The following is an 18,879-nucleotide window of genomic DNA, read 5'->3' as shown; positions in this document are numbered from 1 at the left end:
AAGGGGATGAAACAAATAACGCTTTCACCACTTCTTCCTCTTCCTTCATATGCCTCCTAAGAGCTGATTTAGTAGGTGCCCAATTGTGCTGAATTCTGTCCTAGGTGCTTGGAAGCATATATATATATATATTATATATATATATATACACACATATAAAAGAAAACAACAGACCAGACACTTATCTGTGGTTCTCAAGGATCTCCCAAAGACAATGACAATAGGTGCTTACTATGTGCCAAGCACTGCACTAAACCCTGGGGTAGACACAAGATGATTAGATCTGACAGTCAGTTTCCACTTAGGGATCATGGTCTAAGAAGAAAGGAAAATAGGTAGTTTATCCCCATTTTATAGATAAGGAACTAAGGCCCAGATAAGTTAAGTGATTTTCCCAGGGCCACTGAACAAGTGGTAGAACGAGGACTAGAACCCAAGCCTCTTAACAACCAAGCTCATGCTCTATCCACTAGGCAATTCTGCCTCCCCACTGAACAATCAGTTCCAATGCAAATTTCAACATATTAGAAAATGGCTGCAAGGATGCTCAGAGTAACACACTCAATCCTCTCACTTTTCCCTCTCATACTGTTTCCCACTCCTCTTTTCTTTGAGTTTTCTCTCTCTCCACTCTTGCTCACCAAGGCAATTCTTCAGTAGCAGCAAGCTAATAATGTATGTGAAATTTGAAGGCTTTCCCTACTAGGTCCAGGCTGCTTTTTCCTGCCATTCAAATGCAGCAGAGAATTACTATTCCCCTTCCTCTCCCTGATCCTTCCCTGAGCACAAGCGTGTACTCGCTCACGCTCTCTCTCTCACACATTCTTCTAGACAGGAAGGACACAGGGTTAGGTGTGACTGTCATTACCTAAAATGGGGAACAAGGCTGGAAGGGATGAGCCAGGAGGTGTGCTGGCTGTGTGACTGCATGCACACACTAGCACATCTACTGTATTATGTGGGATGAGTATAACCTGGACTGCTTCCCACTTCCATTAACACAGGCAATCAGATAGTCAAAAGATAGCTGCATATGACAGAAAGCATTCCAGTAAGCTATACAATATAACTGAAAAATCTTTGAGATGGTCTTCTAAGAACTGTCACCTGTTGGTAACTGTGCTCTTGAGCAGGTGCATCCACTTTTTATTTTGAGGGTGGGGGCAGCCCTGGGGGGTAGAAAAGGAAAAGGAAAGGAGAGGGAGAGAGAGAGCACTACTGTATCTTGTTGTGAGTATGCAGGAGGAAATGGTGGAGAGAGCAGTGAAGGGTATGGCTCATTCCTTACTTAGGTTCTGATGGCAGAGGGCAAGCAGTAGAGCCCCCATGTTGGCTCTTTTCCAGCTCCAAGTCTGACTAGCCCAAAAAGCTACAGGCTTAAGATAATGCTGGCACCCCACGGGGCCATCACCCCATTTCTGTTGGTGCCTACGTTTCTGAGTCACATACACAAGGCGACACGCCAATGACTGTGAATTGCTTTGCAAAATCAGCCCAACTTTATGGTCTGACAAGATGCCCGACTAAAGCCAAAGTTATGCACCGGCCAAACCAGGGAAAGCCTACAGCCTGGTTTTTATTCCACAGCCAAATGGCAACCCAAAATTTAATGATACTACAAAATCTTGTTTCTTAGGCAAGTAGCACTGCGAATGATGCAGGGACCACAGAATCAAGAAGGCCAACATTGCTCTGGAGAGATAGATGGAGTTTGGGAACATCTCATCAACCTGAAGGTTTAAAATGTCATAACAATTTACAAACTTTCAGGCTGTGCGATCTATCCACTACTGTAAACATGCAGCTTCTTGAGCAGTTTCTCCAACATTATATATTCCAACATACATATATATGAATATGCACACGGCCTTCCAAGCACTTAGTAGAGTGCTCTGCCGCAAAGTCTGAAAGACTCTGACACGTCTGTTTCCCACTCTAGACTGTAAACTCATTATGGGCAGGGAATGTGACTACTAATGCTATTGTACTGTACTTTCCCAAGCATTTAGTACAATGCTCTGAACATAGTAAGTGCTGAATGAATACCATTAATCGATTGATAGTATGCACTCAATAAACACCACTGATATAAAAATGTTTTTCCCAGTGCTTAGTATGGTGCTTTGTACACTGCGGGGGGGGGGGGATAATAAATATCATTACTACACTACTCACTATTACTAAGGCAATACTCATGGCAAAATAGCTTCACTGGGCAGGGTATATGAGAAGAATGGGGTGATAGCAGAGAGGCAGTGTGGCTTAGTGGAAAGAGCACGGGCTTGGGAGTCGAGGACATGGGTTCTAATTCCAGCTGTGAGCCCGACATGGGGCAAACTGATTACACTGTATCTACCCCAGCGCTTAGAACAGTACTTGTAACATAGTAAGCGTTTTACAAATATCACTATTATTATTATTAATTTCTAATCAGTTGTTCTATGGTGAACTGAAAGGGGGCATATGCAAACAGGGAGGGTGGGAGGCGTGTTTTATGAAGTACAGGGTCAAACATGGGGTGATGTGAAACATTAACAACAGAGTAACCTAGCATGCAGCTTCTTGGAGATAATTGCTGTCCTTGAACAGAAGCTTGGGAAGATCAAGATTACTATGAAAACAGCAACAGGTCTTTTGTGGAAAGCACATCAACATAGCAAGGAACTACCTTTACATGCACAAAATGGGAATAAACTGTCAGTTGCATATCGATCTTTGCAACACATACGGAGATCACCACCAGTAATCTCATCTTGAAAACAAAAGGATGATAATACATACGTAGATACACAGAAATATACACATCTGTACACACACACACAGCCATAAATCACTTGAATTTCCATTCCATACAGAAGCTCAGGGTTGTCCTACAATGTGATAATTTTAAAGGGAGAATCAAGGCTTGTGTATGCCACTGCTCACTAAAACCCCAAAGGTTCTGTTACTCAACAAAAAAGCTGGTGCTATTTCTACCCAGTCTTTCTTCTCTGCTTGTTTTCTCCAACTAAAATGAAGGTGTTTAAAATGGAGAAGTGGGATATCCTTAGTCTGACAAAGATTTGCAAGAGCCCATGAGATACGAAGAAATAAAAAAGAATGACCCAACTGACAACTAAGGATGTGCCATTACTATATTCTGAGACCTGTTTTTTCTAAAATACACTAAATATGGTTTATATTCACTTAAGGGACAGAAGAGGATCATCTGCAAAAAGTATTCAAAGCTCATCAACATAGTTGCCAAAAGACATTTTAAAACTCATTTTTGTTCCACTGAAAATGCTACCAGCACAAAAATGAAATTGCAAAATAATAAATATTCAATCTTCAAATTTCACCTTTCAATTTGCAAAAAGGAATAATGAAGAGGGCATAGCAGGTTTGGCCACATGTGTTTAGCATCTATTAACATTCCTTTCTTGTATATACAGCAAACACACACAGTATAATAACACTCACCGTTGTGCCTAGAAACTGAATGCTCATATTTCCACCTGCATCTCGTGAAAGGCACTGAAAGAAACAGGTAAAAACTAATTAGGGGCTACTCAGGACACAAAGCAAAATATTCCTAAACATTTACCTCCCTCTTTACATACCCACCTGTCTACTCTTTTCTTCCTCCTGTCTTTTGTGTTTAACTCCCCAGTTAATTGTGAGATCCTTTAGGGCAGGAATAGTACCTTTTACCTCTGGAGTACTCTCTCAAGCACTTAGTTCAGTGCTTACCACACATTAGATACTAAATGAATACTGCTGATTGATTGAATCTGGTCCTTTCCCATCCAACAGTGGATGATCCTTGATGCCGATAATGATTAACCTGTGGGCTGTTACGTGGGCTGCAGTATTTGTATCATAAATGATAAATCGATCCATGGTATTTACTGAGCGCTTACTGTGTGCACAGCACCATACTAAGTAGTGGGAGTAGACTACAACAGAGTTGGGAGACATGTTTCCTGCTCACAATGAGTTTATATGATTTTAATAACACCCTGAGGCTACCAATGTTAACCACAGGAACATCATTTAACATTAAATGCATTATTCGTGGCTCAGTGGAAAGAGCCTGGGCTTCAGAGTCAGAGGTCATGGGTTCGACTCTCGGCCCTACCACTTGTCAGCTGTGGGACTGTGGGCATGTCACTTAACTTCTGTGCCTCAGTTACCTCACGTGTAAAATGGGGATTAACCGTGAGCCTCATGTGGGACAACCTGATTACCCTGTATCTACCCCAGCGATTAGAACAGTGTTCTGCACATAGTAAGTGCTTAACAAATACCAAAATTATTATTATTACATTAGTCTCTGTGACCAGATGATTTAGATTACATGAAGAAAATGGGGTGATTTTTGCTGTACTGTCCTCTCTCACTTGCAGAGTACTCTACACATTCAGCGAAGTGGCCGGCAGAGGTTAAGAGGATTCAATGCAGAGTAAATATATAAAGGCACAAAGACTTGTTCCTCCTGAGGCATTTCCTTTTTTGATGAAAATGAAATTCCAACCCTAAATCTTTTCCATCCACAAGACAGAAAATGTTCCACATTAGATCAAACGGATATTTAAAAGCACAAGCTAGGAGAGTTCCTGAATTTCAATCAGTGGTAATATATTTGACAGAATCCAAAAAAAGAGGAAGTTATGCCACACAGAAAACATGCAGTCATAGTGATGAGGTATTTGATTTTCTCCTTCCTCACTCAGTGATCCCAAGATCTACGATGCATTCATATAGCCAGTGTGTAATTAATTTTAACTTTAAGAAGCTGTTCTCTCCCAAGTGCTAATGCAATGCCCTGCAGACAATAAGCACTCACTAAATACCACTGATGATGGAAGTGAAAATATGCTAATATTCATCTTAAAGTGTTCATATAAAAAAACTAAAGTGATAATTAATGTACTTTGGAACTAACTTGGTATTGGTGAGCTAAGATAGCCCCTTAGTTTTTGAGTGTGGCCCACTATGAAATTCTGCTCTATTTTATATAAATGACGCATCTCTTTCTTACCACAGCCTAAACATCCTTATTTTCTTTTTTCTTTTTTTTTTTTTACTAACAGGTCATAAACTGTCACCACAATCTGTACAATCATATGAAAACAAGAGGATGTGCCATAGCCCGACATATTTCAACAATAATGATTAATGGAATGGAAAATAATAAAATTTCATACAAAACCTGACGTTTACTTTTATAAAGGAAACAGGAATATACACTTTTCCCACAGTCTAGGATAAACAAAATCAGGTTTTGGAAACTGCAAAAAGAACAAAGTCCCGGCTGCCTACAATGAGTCCAGTTTATGCCAAAACAAACAAGTACTGACCACCTGATAAGCTGTCAGCAAATGGTAAGATGAAAAAAAGGGGGGAGGGGAACAGTCTTTTTTTCATGAAATATTCCACCTTCCAATAATGTGCTTTGCCTAGCTGCATTGCCCTTTTGCCTAGTTGTAGGACCACCAGAAATCTTTGGTTGTTTTGTAGCCATCACACCCAGACCCACAACCTCGCCCCATCAGTCTCACCACAGAAGGGAAAACAAAATATCTTTTATAAAACGCACATCTCAGTTTTCTAAGAGAAGGCTGTATTTTTTCTAAGTACAATATGGTATACTGGAAAAGGTTGGGTTTGTCGGTATCTAAGTAGAAATCTAGGAAAGAGTGAACAGTTTCTGGTCCAAAAACGTTCTAAGGAAAGAGAACGGAGCATATGAAGATCTACAAGTCATTCATTCAATTGTATTTAATTGAGCTCTTACTAAGTGCCGAGGGAATAATAATGATAATGTTAATGTTGATATTTGTTAAGCGCTTACTATGTGCCGAGCACTGTTCTAAGCGCTGGGGTAGACACAGGGTAATCAGGTTGTCCCACGTGGGGCTCACAGTCTTAATCCCCATTTTACAGATGAGGTAACTGAGCACCGAGAAGTTAAGTGACTCGCCCAAAGTCACAGAGCTGACAAGTGGCAGAGTGGGATTCGAACCCATGACCTATGACTCCAAAGCCCATGCTCTGCCCACTGAGCCATGCTGCTTCTCTGTTCTGCCCGCCGTAAGTACGACGGACCGACCCACCCTAGAACGATCCCTTCAGGGACCGTCCCGCTCCAGATTTTCCTTCTCCTCTCTACAACTCCAAAGGTCTACCCCAGTGGGACTCCGCCCTGGCCTCTCTTGTCACCCCGTTCTTTCCCCGGCCTCTGCCCCGACCACTTGGCACCGCGAGGTCCTCCCGGGCCAAGCCGTCCACTCTCAGAGAACGGAGCGAAGTCTTCCCGCCAGCCGGGCGTCTCTGCCGCCAGCTCCACGCACGTCGATAAGCAGCATGGCCTAGTGGACAGAGCACAGGCCTGGGAATCAGAAGGACCTGGGTTCCAATTCCAGCTCCTCCACTTATCAGCAAAGTGACCTTGGGGAGGTCATCTTACTTCTCCATACCTCATTTCCCGCATCCGTAAAATGGGAATTAAAACTGTGAGCCCCATGTGGGACACAGACTGTGTCCAACCTGATTAGTTTGTATCTACCCCAGCAGTAATATACAGTGCCTGGCACATAGTAAGTGCTTAACATGTACAGTACTTTAATTACAATTAAATTGGGTTTTGGTAACTCTCTCCCACACCCAAATCCTGACTCTGCCACTTATGGGCAAGTCACTTAATTACTCTGTGCCTCAGTCACTTCATCCGTAAAATGAGAATTGAGACTGAGAGACCCATGTGGGACATGGACTGCGTTCAACCTGATTAGCTTGTGTCTACCCTAGTGCTTAGTACAGTGGCTGGCACATAGTAAGCACTTAACAAACACCATAAAATACCTCTGTCAGGAAAGAATGGTGGCACTGTAGTTCCCTGGTCTACCGCTGCCCTGGACACAACTGGGCCACCAGAGCTACTGTTTGAACAATCTTCCACATTTACTCCTCTACCACAGTCCATCTTTTACCCTCTCCAGAGTTTGCTCCCTCAGCAACACTAAAATGTAATCCTCCAATTAAGATGGAGGCAAAGATTTCCCCCGGACAAAATTTTCCCCCCAGAAAACCAAAAAAAGGAATTCCAAAAAATCATGGAACATATGTTGTTAGAGATCGAAAAGGGAACTGCTAAGCTTTTGAAAACCGTATCAGAAGTGAAGCAAGCACATTATCATAATTAATGTTTCAAATTACAGTTGTAAATAAATCTCAGCTGTTAAATGTGATTAGATTTTTTGAAGCATACTAAAAGGAGTTATTTCTGTTCTACTGGTGGGCTCGTTTCTGAGATTTGTAATTGTAATTGATGTTTTCCAGAAAGTGAAAAGAGATGGTTAACGACTTCTTTTCCACCTCTTTAGAAAAAAAATACCAGCCTCCACTTATTCCAAGTTATATATTTACATATACTATACGTTCTAATAGAAGGTTTCATTTTACATGTGATAGCCAGACCATAATCACGTGCTTATTACAAGAAAGAACAGCTAATTACTTGCAATGGAGGAAAAGAATTAAAAAAACACCCTCCAAAACATTCATTTTAGCTACTAAAGTGAGGCACGAGAGTAATACCATCTTCTCTGATGAATGAAAATTACTTGAATTACATGAAAAGTATAGTTTTACTTTCTCATTTACCAACATTTATAGATTAAAATCCCAAATTAGTGAACAAATTGAAAATGATTTTTTTTTAAATGTCATAGGCAACAAGGTAAAAACCTAAAAAAAATTATATTTCATAATAGGAAAAAATGAATAAAATATATTAAAATGAATAAAATATATTATCCAAATAGAATTACACAACACACACATACATACACCAGCCCCCAATACCCGAACCAAAGTTTTGGATTTGGGGTGCTTATCCCAAATTATTTCAATTCTTGTCTCACTATATTTCCTAAGCATACACAAATTTGCTGAACTGTTCTACTTGTATTGTCTATACTGAATAATGCAATTATTTCACAAGTTATCAATTTAATCTGTTTTTTTGCACTAAATGACAAGGGATTCCTGTGACACTTCTCCAAATTCTTTGGTTTTACTCTAGAAAATTAGTTCCACTTAGTTAGGTATCAATGACCTCTTCAACGTAGGTTGTGGAAGGGCTATAATCAACTTCATACCGGTATTGCAATAAATTGGTATCTCCAAAAGAAAATGTGTTTAAGCATCAAGATATAAAATAAAAAGAAAAGAGGAAACCTCTCAGAGGCACAGTATAGTGGGAGAAATGTCAAACAACTGCACAAATTGTTAGACCCTAGCAGGACCTCAGGAAATTTTCAAAAGTGTTTAGGTACTCTTCAGGCCTGCAGACAACCTGCTGTGAGCAGGTGGATGGAAGAAATCATTCTACACAAAGACACAGGCCAATAGCAGTAACTCTGCTCTCCTTGCAAATATTCAAATAATGTAGCTAGGGAAAACCAAAATTCAGTAAGTATACCACTAACCAGAAATAGATTAAATTCAGCGCCCAAAGTACATTGTGTGAAAAGGAAAACTATTTGAGTTCTCCACGTAAAATTAGAGATTCCTCTTTCGAGGAGAAAAATGAATTGAGTGCAGTAGTAGCAAAATTGTACTGCTCTATTTGTTCCCTGTAAGAAAAAACACCAAAACGTGGAGCCCATAATAGATGGAATTTCAGCCATTCTACATCATAACAAGGACTGTGACTGTCCTATAACACTTTGACCGATAAGGTCTATAAGAAATAATTCTACTTTTTCATCTTGGGCCAGTCTCATCCTGGACTAAAAATCTACACCTATAACTTGGGAATGGCTTTTTATTTGAATCTGATTTATAGGTACAATGGCTTCAATAAAAAAATAATTGTACTTGAGCAGTTTCAAAAACTCTACTCCCCCAAAACATGAGCATTCTAACATCATAGGTGAAAACATAAGAGAATGCTTTTTAAAAAATTAGGTATAACATTTGTCTGAAAGAATTAATTTCCTAGAAAAGTAATTCATTGAGACAAACGGCTGAAATAACTTTTAAAGTAGTGAATTTAACAATAATTATTTTCAGTTTGACTCAAACACCCCTCCTAAACAGAAGTAGTTGGAGGAGAATCACAGCACAGTATTGAAACAAAGAATGCTACGCTCTCCTTTTCCTTTGTAGTGGGACATTATGGAGCCGAAAAATTATCGATACACACTCCGTTCTCCTGGTTGCATTCTTGAAAATCCCTGCAACAAGGCAAAATGGCACTGTAGTATCCACTAGATCGTAATTTAGTTCTGGGTAGAGAACATAGCTACCAACTCTGTTCACTGTACTCTCCTAAGTGCTTAGTACAGGGCTCTGCACCCAAATACCATTGATGATGATGCTTGTATTCACTCGTTCACTGCAGCATGCTGCATCCAAACAGGCTCATGATGTTGGATGAACATTCCCCAATTCCCTAGTAACATGGTAGTGAAAATGCATAGCAGAACTGACTGGATGCTCAATGGACCTGTATTCTAAATCAGGCTCTGCCACGTACCTGCTGTGTGCCTTTGGGCAAGTCATCAAGTTCTCTGTGCCTCAGTTTCCTCATCTGTAAAATGGAGGTTAACTACCTGTTCTTCTGAAGCCCCACCCTGGGCCAGGGACTAGACAGTCTGCACATCTTGTATCTCCACAACCTTTATGTATATATGTGTAATTTATCTTAAGGTCTGTCTCTACCTCTAGACTGCAAGCTCACTGGGCGCAGGGAACTTGTCTACCAACTCTGCTGTATTATACTCTCCTGAGTGTTTAGTACAGTGCCCTGTGCCCAGAAAGTACTCAATACCACTGATTGTATCACCCCCCGCGCTTAGTAGTAAACACTTAATGAATACCACATTTACCATTATATTTCAATAAGCAACAGTGATCTGAATCCTTTTCTTGCAGTTCCAGAGCAGTTGAAGGGACAAGATGCTTCTGTCCCTCTCACTTGATCTGAAAACTTGAGTTTGACTTGCACATGGGTGTAGGGAAGAACTGCTGCCAGGGCTCTATAAACACTGCATACCGCCTCAGAAACACACATGGAACTTACTGTAAAGGCAGAGGAGCCACTATATCATACCTACCCAGCAGAGCCCTCCCTCCCCAATGCCAAATATCAGAAATACATATTGGTGTGACTTGGGCATACAGAGGTTATACGGTGTCTACAAAGGGGCATGTGACGGAGAGGAATAGGAGGAGTATAAGCTGAAAGTTCACAATAGGCTAGCCGGAGAAAAATCATGACTTATTTTATGGAATTTGTTAAGCATTTACCTTGTGCCAGGCATCACACTAAGCGTTGGGGTAGATACAAGATGAGCAGACTGTATTCAGTCCCTGTCCCACATGGGGCTCACAGTCTTCATCCCCATTTTACAGATGAGGTAACTGAGGCACAGAGAAGTGAAGTGACTTGCCCAAGGTCACACAGCAGACAAGTGGCAGAGCTGGTATTAGAACCAAGGTCCTTCTGATTCCCAGGTCTGTGCTCTATCCACTAGGCCATGCTGCTTCTCTTGACTTGGATGGGAAAAGGTTCTGTAACATGATGAGTTACATTTCTGAATTGAGGCAAACTAGACAGATGGGAGTTCAACTTGAAAGAAGGCTCTCAGGTGAGATTAGTAGCTATAGGAAACAGGAAGTAGGTTTTCCTGAGAGGCATGGAACAGACCTTAGAGAGAGACCAGGTATGTGGGATCCTCGGTAAGGTAATAGAAATTGAGAGACTCTTGTGGTTCTGATTCAAATGCTAACAGGATGCTGATGTAAAGATGGAAGAGAATGTTGCAATCAAAGGAAAGATGATAAAGGTGAGAAGGACACTGAGAACAGCGCTGTCCACCACTTGCAAATTGGAAAACAGTCCATAAAAACGTGTCATGGTTGCCACCATTGCCCCATTCATTCATTCTTTCATTCAATAGTATTTATTGAGCGCTTACTATGTGCAGAGCACAGTACTAAGTGCTTGGAATGTACAATTCGGCAACAGATAGAGACAATCTCTGTCCATTGACAGGCCTACAGTGTAATGGTGGGTCCCTGGTTGTGGAGTATGTCATGAGCCCGGCCGCTCCCATATGAACCATTGCCACCCACCCTCTGCTCCCTAAACAGCCACTCTCTCCCACTTTTGATCTGTCAAAAAAAAGTTTGCAAATCAAGTTATTTTTCTTCATAATGCTTTTGAAAAGCACTGACCCCAGTTGGCAGCCACTGAGAAAAGGGTTTTTTTTGGGGGTGGGTATAAGAGAGGGGGCAAAGCACAGTGAGGAGTAAGTTAGAATGATTTCAGGCAGGAGACAATAAGGCCCTGGACTAGGGGTATATAATTAATTGTAAAATCTGAAACGCAGGGGATGAATTCAGGAAAAGTAGAGGAATTTAGCAATGAACCTTCAGCCTTAGGGTGAGGATACAGAAATTGGCCATATGGTCTGAGATTTCCCCCAGTACCTTAAGTCCAGGTTCATGAGGGGTGAGTCCAGAGCCTCCATCCCTGTTGCCCTTTTCCCCCCATTCCAAACTCTCAAACAGGTTAATAGCCACTGCCTCCACTTCCTCTACTCCAACTCCCTCCTTGACCTTCTACAATCTGGTTTCATCCCTTTCATGCCAGTAAAACTGCTCTCTCCAAGGTTACTAATAACCACTTTCTTGTCTCGTCCAACGGACTCTGTTCTTCCTGATCTCTCAGCTAACTTTGACACTGTGAGTCACTCCCTTCTCCTGGAACCCTACCTCACCTTGGTATTTCTGACTCGATCTTCTCTTGATTCTCTCCTTCTCTGAACAATCCTTATCAATCTCTTTTGCCAGAACTTTCTCTCTCTTTCATGCCTATCTATGGATATTTCTGAAGCCTCATTTCTGGATCCCCTTCTCTTTTTATGTTACATTCGCTCCAATGGGGCGGTCATCCACTCCCATGGCTTCACCTATCACCTCTACACAGATGACCCCGCATCTACCTGGCTAGTACCAACCTCTCTGTTCCTTGGCAATCTTGCATTTCCTCCCACCTCCAGGGCACCTTTACACTGATGTCCTATTGGCACTCTAGCTAAATGACTCTGAAACTGAACTCCTCATTTTCCTTCCCAAATCCTCTCCTCCACCTAACCTGATCATCACATTTAACTCCTCCCTTTCTTTCAAGCCCCACATTCAGTCTGTTGCTAAAACCTGTTGGTTCTTCTTCCATAACACTTCTATAATTTGCCTCTTCTCTCCATCTAAATGGCCACCATGTTGGTCCAGGTGTTGTCATATCCTGATTAACTACTGCATCAGTCTCCTTGCTGGCTTTCATGTTTCCAATAACTCCCGCCTCTAGTTCATATTTCATTCTGCTTCTTGGATCAGTTTTCTACAATGAGGTTCTGTACATCACCCAATTTCTCAAAAACACCTGCAAACTGTGGCCCAGTCTTAAAAAAAAAATGTTGAAGATTCATTTTCAATATCTTTGGTACAAGCGGATACTGTAGAGGTGGAACAATGAGTGGCCAGACCAAAACAGAAATCTTAGTTCACGTTTTAAGTATGACAACTTTTTCCTGGGATAGTTTGGGTTGCAACAGAAGTTTAACAGGGCTTTTTTAGTTTGAACAATAATAATGGTATTTGTTAAGCCACTTATTATTTGCCAAGCAATGTTTTAAGCACTGGCTGCTTTTCTTTTATGTTATTTGTGAGGTGTTTACTATGCATCAAGCTCTATTCGAAGCGCTACGATAGAAACAGAGTTATCTGGGCAGATACAGTCCCTTTCCCACATGTGGCTCACCATCTAAGTAGGAGGGAGAAGAGGTACCAAGTCTCCATTTTACAGATGAGGAAACTGAGACCCAGAGAAGTTAAGTGACTTGACCAAAGTCACTCAGCAGGCAAGTTGGGGAGCTGGGATTAGAACCCTGATCCTCTGGCTCCCAAGTCCCTGCTCTTTCCATTAGGCCACTCTGTTTCCCATGTTCAGCAATGAACATTCTCACTTTATCCTACAACATTCTCTGGGTTCTCTTCTTTCAGATTTGAAAAGGGTGCTTTGTGGGTTGTGAGAAAGCCATGCTCAAGACTCCTTGGGACTGAAAAACACTTTCTCAAAAGAAGGAAATTGACATTGAGCAAAAGAGAAAATTTCAAAAAGAGTGCCCTTGAAGAGTTTAAAGAGCCTGCTGTGGAAAGGTTATTCTGCTGGGCTGCGTCTCTATTAGACTATTTAATGCATGATCTCATCAGGTGAGGGAAGCTGGGTCAACAAACCTGATTGTCAGTAAGAATCCCCAGAAAAAGTAACCACAACTGCCAATCTCTACGAATTCTAATTGACTTGAAATAGTAAATCACAAATTCAGGGCCTTGGGAATGAAAGGCTAACCTACTCATAGATCCTTTTTTTCTCCAAGTCAGATGCCTTGCCATTCATAATAAGCCAAAAACACTATTCCCCCCTCCTCACCCCCTGAAGAAGTCAGCTAGTGTAAAGAATAACCTATCACAGTGGTATTCTTTAAGGCTACTTTCTTTTACCACAAAATCTCAAAAATATAAATGCAAAATGTAGCTTAGCACTGAGTTAAGTTTTAACTCTGTAGGGACCGCTAAGCGATTTGAGCTTTTGAAAGAACCTCCAGATAACGTGCCGGCAAATTTACCTGTACAATCCTTTGACTGCCATCGACGTTGACGGGTAATAAGGGCGAAGCCAGGTTCCACTGACTGGTCACATTCAGTTTCGTCCCATCAACTTCCACCTGTTGTGACACCAAATAACACTGTTACCATGAAGACAGAAGGAAAACGGATCTCAAGTTCATTGCTGCATACAAAGCAGCAGCCATTTTAAACAGATGGCTCCCAAACAACCTGTCATGTTTACTGCTTCTGCCATAGAAGACAGGGTCCAACAACAGAGTCTTCCTAGCTATCTCTGGGGAGAGGTGAAGGACCTGTGAACAGCTGCCTCTGGGTACTTAGGTATCAAGTGATTTCCAGCAAGTAACAAGCAGCCATCCAACTTTTAAACCTATCTGGACATGCTACATTTACTGCAATTAGACAAGTAATGCACATAAATTCCAGTGACATCTTGCAACCCCCACAATAGGGCTTGCATATAATATCCTCTCCAAGGACCAAGGAAGAACTTTTTCTATGTTAATTTTAATGACTGGCTGGCACTGTTATCTTAATTAAACAAAGGCATTAATTAAGCAACCTTCTTTGGTGTTGCATCTGAAATCCAGTCAAACTTTTCAAAGTTCCTTGGAGTTTTTCCTCTATCTCAGATGATGTTTTAGGACTGCCGGGCACGCTCCAAGGTAGGAGCTTGGAAGAGACTGCAGGAACTTGCCCAGGGTTATAAACAAACCAATGGCAGAGCCAGGATTATTGATCACTAACTACTAATCTAGATTTTTATCAACTGGGTTCTGCCATCTTCCTTAAACTGAATCCAATATGGTACTTACTATTTGGACGTCCTGCCTTTTATTCATTCATTTAATCGTATTTATTGAGCGCTTACTGTGTGCAGAGTCCTGTACTAACCGCTTGGGAAAGTACAATACAGCAATAAAGAAAGACAGTCCCTGTCTACTACCAGCTCAAAGTCTAGAGGGGAGGAAACTTTAGGATCTTAGCAGATCAAGTGAATTATTCAATATATATCAGCATAAAATATGTTGGCGCTACACAACACAAGAAGACTTTTATTTGCTAAAAATGAGCTCAGAAGAACTTTTGTTTCAAATGGCCACTTTCAATTTTCAGTCTATTTTACATGTACCACCCACCATCCGCAGTGATTCCTTCATATATAGACATGAAACTCTCATATGCACAGATAACTTGTCTTTTGTTCATATTTAGATCTAGCTTCGTTTTTTAAGCTTCAAACTACACTCTATATCCTCATCTGTGTGATTGATTATTTTAGAATCACTGTGATTTAGAAGAAACATCTTAGTCTAATTTGTGCAGCTGATGTTGGAAAATGTAAACCTTAATGAATTGTTAGTTTTTTGACGAACAAGTTTCAAACAGAGTGAGTGAAAATTTGTAGACAGAGTGTGAATCCCTCGAGGGACAGAGACGATGCTTAATTCCCGCTTGTACAATCTCTCCCAGGACTTAGTACAATGCTCCACACACAATAAGGGCTTAATAAATACTACTATTACATAGTTCTTATTGTCCTTCCTCCTACTTACTTTGTGAGCCCCATGTGGGATGCAATTATCCTGTATCTACCCCAAGATTAGTACAGTGCTTGTGTAAGCGCTTAACAAATAATACAATTATTAAATAACTCACTGAAGATCAAACAACCAATAACATTTATGAAAAAGTGTGGCCTAGTGGAAGGAGCACAGGCCTGGGAATCATAAGATGTGGGTTCTAATCTCGGCTCTGCCATTTTTCTGCTGTCTGATCTTGGGGCAAATCACAACTTCTCTGTGCCTCATTTTCCTCACCTTTCCCCTACCGCTTTAGACTGCGAAATGCTTGTGGGGCAGGGACTGTTCCTGACTTGACTGTCTTATAACTAACCCAGCGATTAGTAGTCTCTTGAAAAGTATACAAATGATATCCACAATTGATTGATTCTCTACTACTACCAATAGTTAAGAGGGTCAGTTTTAAGTGCCTAAGACCATGGACTGTGCTACGTGCTATGGTAAAAACAAGACTAAACAAGATAAAAACAAGATAACCAGAATGAATGCAGTTTCTACCTTTGGAACAATATAAAATAGTAATAATAGTAAAAATAGTGGTATTTGTTAAGCATTGTACTAAGGGCTGAAGTAGAAACAAGATGATTAGGTCAGACACAGTCTCCCACACAGGGCTCACAGCTTAAGCGGGAGGGAGAACAAGTACTTCATCTCCATTTTACAGATGAGTAAATTGAGGCAGACTAAAGAGACTTGCTCAAGGTCACATAGTGGACAAGTGGCAGAGTGGAAACTAAAACCCGGGTCTCCAAATTTCCAGTCTCATTCTCTTTCCACTAAACCACATAGCCCATATGCCAGTCAGTCTTTGGACACTTCAAGGGAAATAACCCTGAATAAAATCAATCAATTGCAATTATGAAGTATTCAATGTGCACAGAGCACTGTACTAAACAATTAGGACAGTACAATATGACAATATAGCAAACTTTCCTATCACCCTAACACTTGTGAGGAGTCTGGCAAATTACTCCAAGATAGCTTTTATGGAGTCTTGGGAGAACATTATTTAAAATTATGATCAATACAGGCTTTCAATACAAGTAAATGATTTGAAGAAAATAATAGTTTCAGCAGTTCTAAGTTATGAAAACATCATTTTTGACACCTAACAAATGGTTGTACAAGGCTTCTCCTCTGACAGAGGCTGGCTAGCCAGAGTCTTGAGACGAGAGCTTGGCCTCACTTTCTGGTCTGAGAATAATTGTGGCTGTTGATCACGCCTGAGCCGGATCCACCTGACTTACTCATTTTTCTATGGCAAGATTATACTCCCAGGCCTCTCTTCCTGCCTTTATTTGTTTATATATTTATTTCTTCCTTCTCATTTCTGATGTCTCATCTTCCTCTTTGAAAAGGAAATTAAATATTTGTTCTCCATCCCCACTGAGATTATAAACCACAATGTGGGACAAGGATTGTGCCTGAGCTTACTATTGAATGAATATCTAACTCAGCCATTAGCCCACTAGTTGGCAGATAGTAAGCACCTAAATTATATCACTGCTCTAGCCAACTTTTTGTGCTGTTTTTAATTTGGTCCAAAAACACATAGTCCCAATTTTCCAATGCCATCTTTCTGTTGTGTAATCTTATCCCATGACCCTTTAAAGATAAAGAGAATTCTGTGAGGGTTTTTTTTAACCTTTAAAGAACTTTAGAAAAAATCTAGCTATGACCCCCCCCCCCCAAATACCATCACTGTTTTATGCAGTAATCACTGAGCGATATGTAGAACTTCTTAGATAAAAATACTTGATTTACCCTTTCTCTAGACTGTAAGCTTGTTGAGGACAGGGAATATGCCCCATATGTTTAGTACAGTGCTCTGCACACTGTAAGCACTCAATAAATAAATAAATAAAGATTATTGATTGACTGACACTCCTTGGAAGTTAAAAGAACATTTTTCAGATAAAGGAATTGAAGCACAAGGAAGTGATTTGGCCACAGTGATGCTAAACTCAGAGGCAGAAACAACAGGAATATTATGTTTTTTGTCCCCAAACTAGTACTACCCTACTAGTCCAACTCATTTCTTTATGAGAAAATAAGAGTTCTTTACTCTATCAAAAGAATATCCAAAACATGAGAATTGTTATTTTTAGTTGATTTTATAATAGGGATAAAGTTGAGGATGCTCCATGTCTTAGTTTCAGAAAAATATTTCTCCTATTTTTGAAAAAGCACTTCTTTCCCACAGGCTAAACTGATTTCAATGTGCGTATTCAATTGAAAACATTTAACTGCAATTTTACGGCATGCAATGCTGATTAGGAAACTTTTCCACAAGTTGTTTGGAACATTCAATTTTCCTATCTACGTAATTGTAGGGGAAAAGGAGAGTACACACCCTAAAATGATCTGGCTTTAGAGACAGATTAGTTACATCCTTTATGATAAAAAAAAAGATTTCCTCATCAGAGAAACCTCGTGATATATGATACTGTAGCCATCAAGTACAATAAGCACCTGCTACCTAACATCCTTACTTGAGCCACTATAAAATACGCAAAGCAGGAAAAAATAAAATATGGCTTATAGATTGCCAATTCATTCCTTCATTCAATTGTATTTATTGAGCGCTTACTGTATGCAGAGCACTGTACTAAGCACTTGGAAAGTACAATTCAGCAACAATCCCTGCCCACAATGGGCTCACAGTCTGCTACTTTCCTAAATAAAATGTACAAAGCTCAATATAAGAGCAAAAAAATTTATGCTTTGTGAAATAATATGGATTTTTGGAGGCATTGGTTTGGGGAATATGGCTTATCCTAGTGCAGTCTCCAGTTCCTTGGCACGTCAACTAGAGTCAAAGAAATTCACTTCAAGTGAAACAATGTCTCCACATGGTTCCATTTTATTTTCATCTATTTCCTATTTTCTACCTTTATCAAGGAAAGCAATGTCCCTTTGATTATTTTCAGCTACAGAAGAAAGAATGCCAAGACTGCAGAAAGTGGCAAAATGATCTCAAAATTTGTGCTGGACAGGTGCAACCTTCAGATCACCCTTTTCTTTAATTACATAGGGCAAAAGAGTAATTTAAGAAACCCACTGGCTAGTTGGAGAAGCAGCGTGGCTCAGTGGAAAGAGCCTGGGCTTTGGAGTCAGGGCTCATGAGTTCGAATCCCAGCTCTGCCACTTGTCAGGTGTGTGACTGTGGGCAAGTCACTTAACTTCTCTGTGCCTCAGTTACCTCATCTGTAAAATGGGGATTAAGACTGTGAGCCTCACGTGGGACAACCTGATTCCCCTATGTCTACCCCAGCGCTTAGAACAGTGCTCGGCACATAGTAGGCGCTTAACAAATACCAACATTATTTTATTATCACTTAGTACCAATGCATATATATATTCATAAAAATATAACCTTAGTACCCATACAAACCAACATAGATCCTGAGATCCTAACTAGATAAGTGTCTGGATCAAGTTTCTTAGATTTCTATCATTTAATCCTTAGCTTTCGCAATAGGATTGTTAAGCCATTCTAAATTAAATGTTAAAAAGATGGAAGAATTAAAATGTTTTGTTTCCTGCATCTATATATCTACTCTGAAATATTTACTAAAAGCTCTGTCCATTTCAACCACTCAATAAATGA

At 40.4% G+C, this 18,879-nt stretch overlaps 1 protein-coding gene across 4 annotated transcripts in view; it reads right to left on the bottom strand.

The window, feature by feature from the left end:
* PCCA (propionyl-CoA carboxylase subunit alpha) overlaps positions 1–18,879 on the bottom strand; it is a 323,266-nt gene that overhangs the window by 58,035 nt on the left and 246,352 nt on the right. For all 4 annotated transcript variants that reach the window (XM_029073673.2, XM_029073672.2, XM_029073674.2 and 1 more), the window contains 2 exons: positions 13,686–13,784; positions 3,463–3,516 (listed from right to left, as the gene is read on the bottom strand). In XM_029073673.2, coding sequence (XP_028929506.1) covers positions 3,463–3,516; positions 13,686–13,784 — 153 coding nt within the window. The remainder of the gene's footprint in view (positions 1–3,462; positions 3,517–13,685; positions 13,785–18,879) is intronic.

This window comes from Ornithorhynchus anatinus, chromosome 10, assembly GCF_004115215.2.
Source record: "Ornithorhynchus anatinus isolate Pmale09 chromosome 10, mOrnAna1.pri.v4, whole genome shotgun sequence".
Taxonomy (NCBI): Eukaryota; Metazoa; Chordata; class Mammalia; order Monotremata; family Ornithorhynchidae; genus Ornithorhynchus; species Ornithorhynchus anatinus.
Note: the sequence above shows the minus strand (reverse complement) of the source record. Positions and strands in the feature narration are given on the sequence as shown.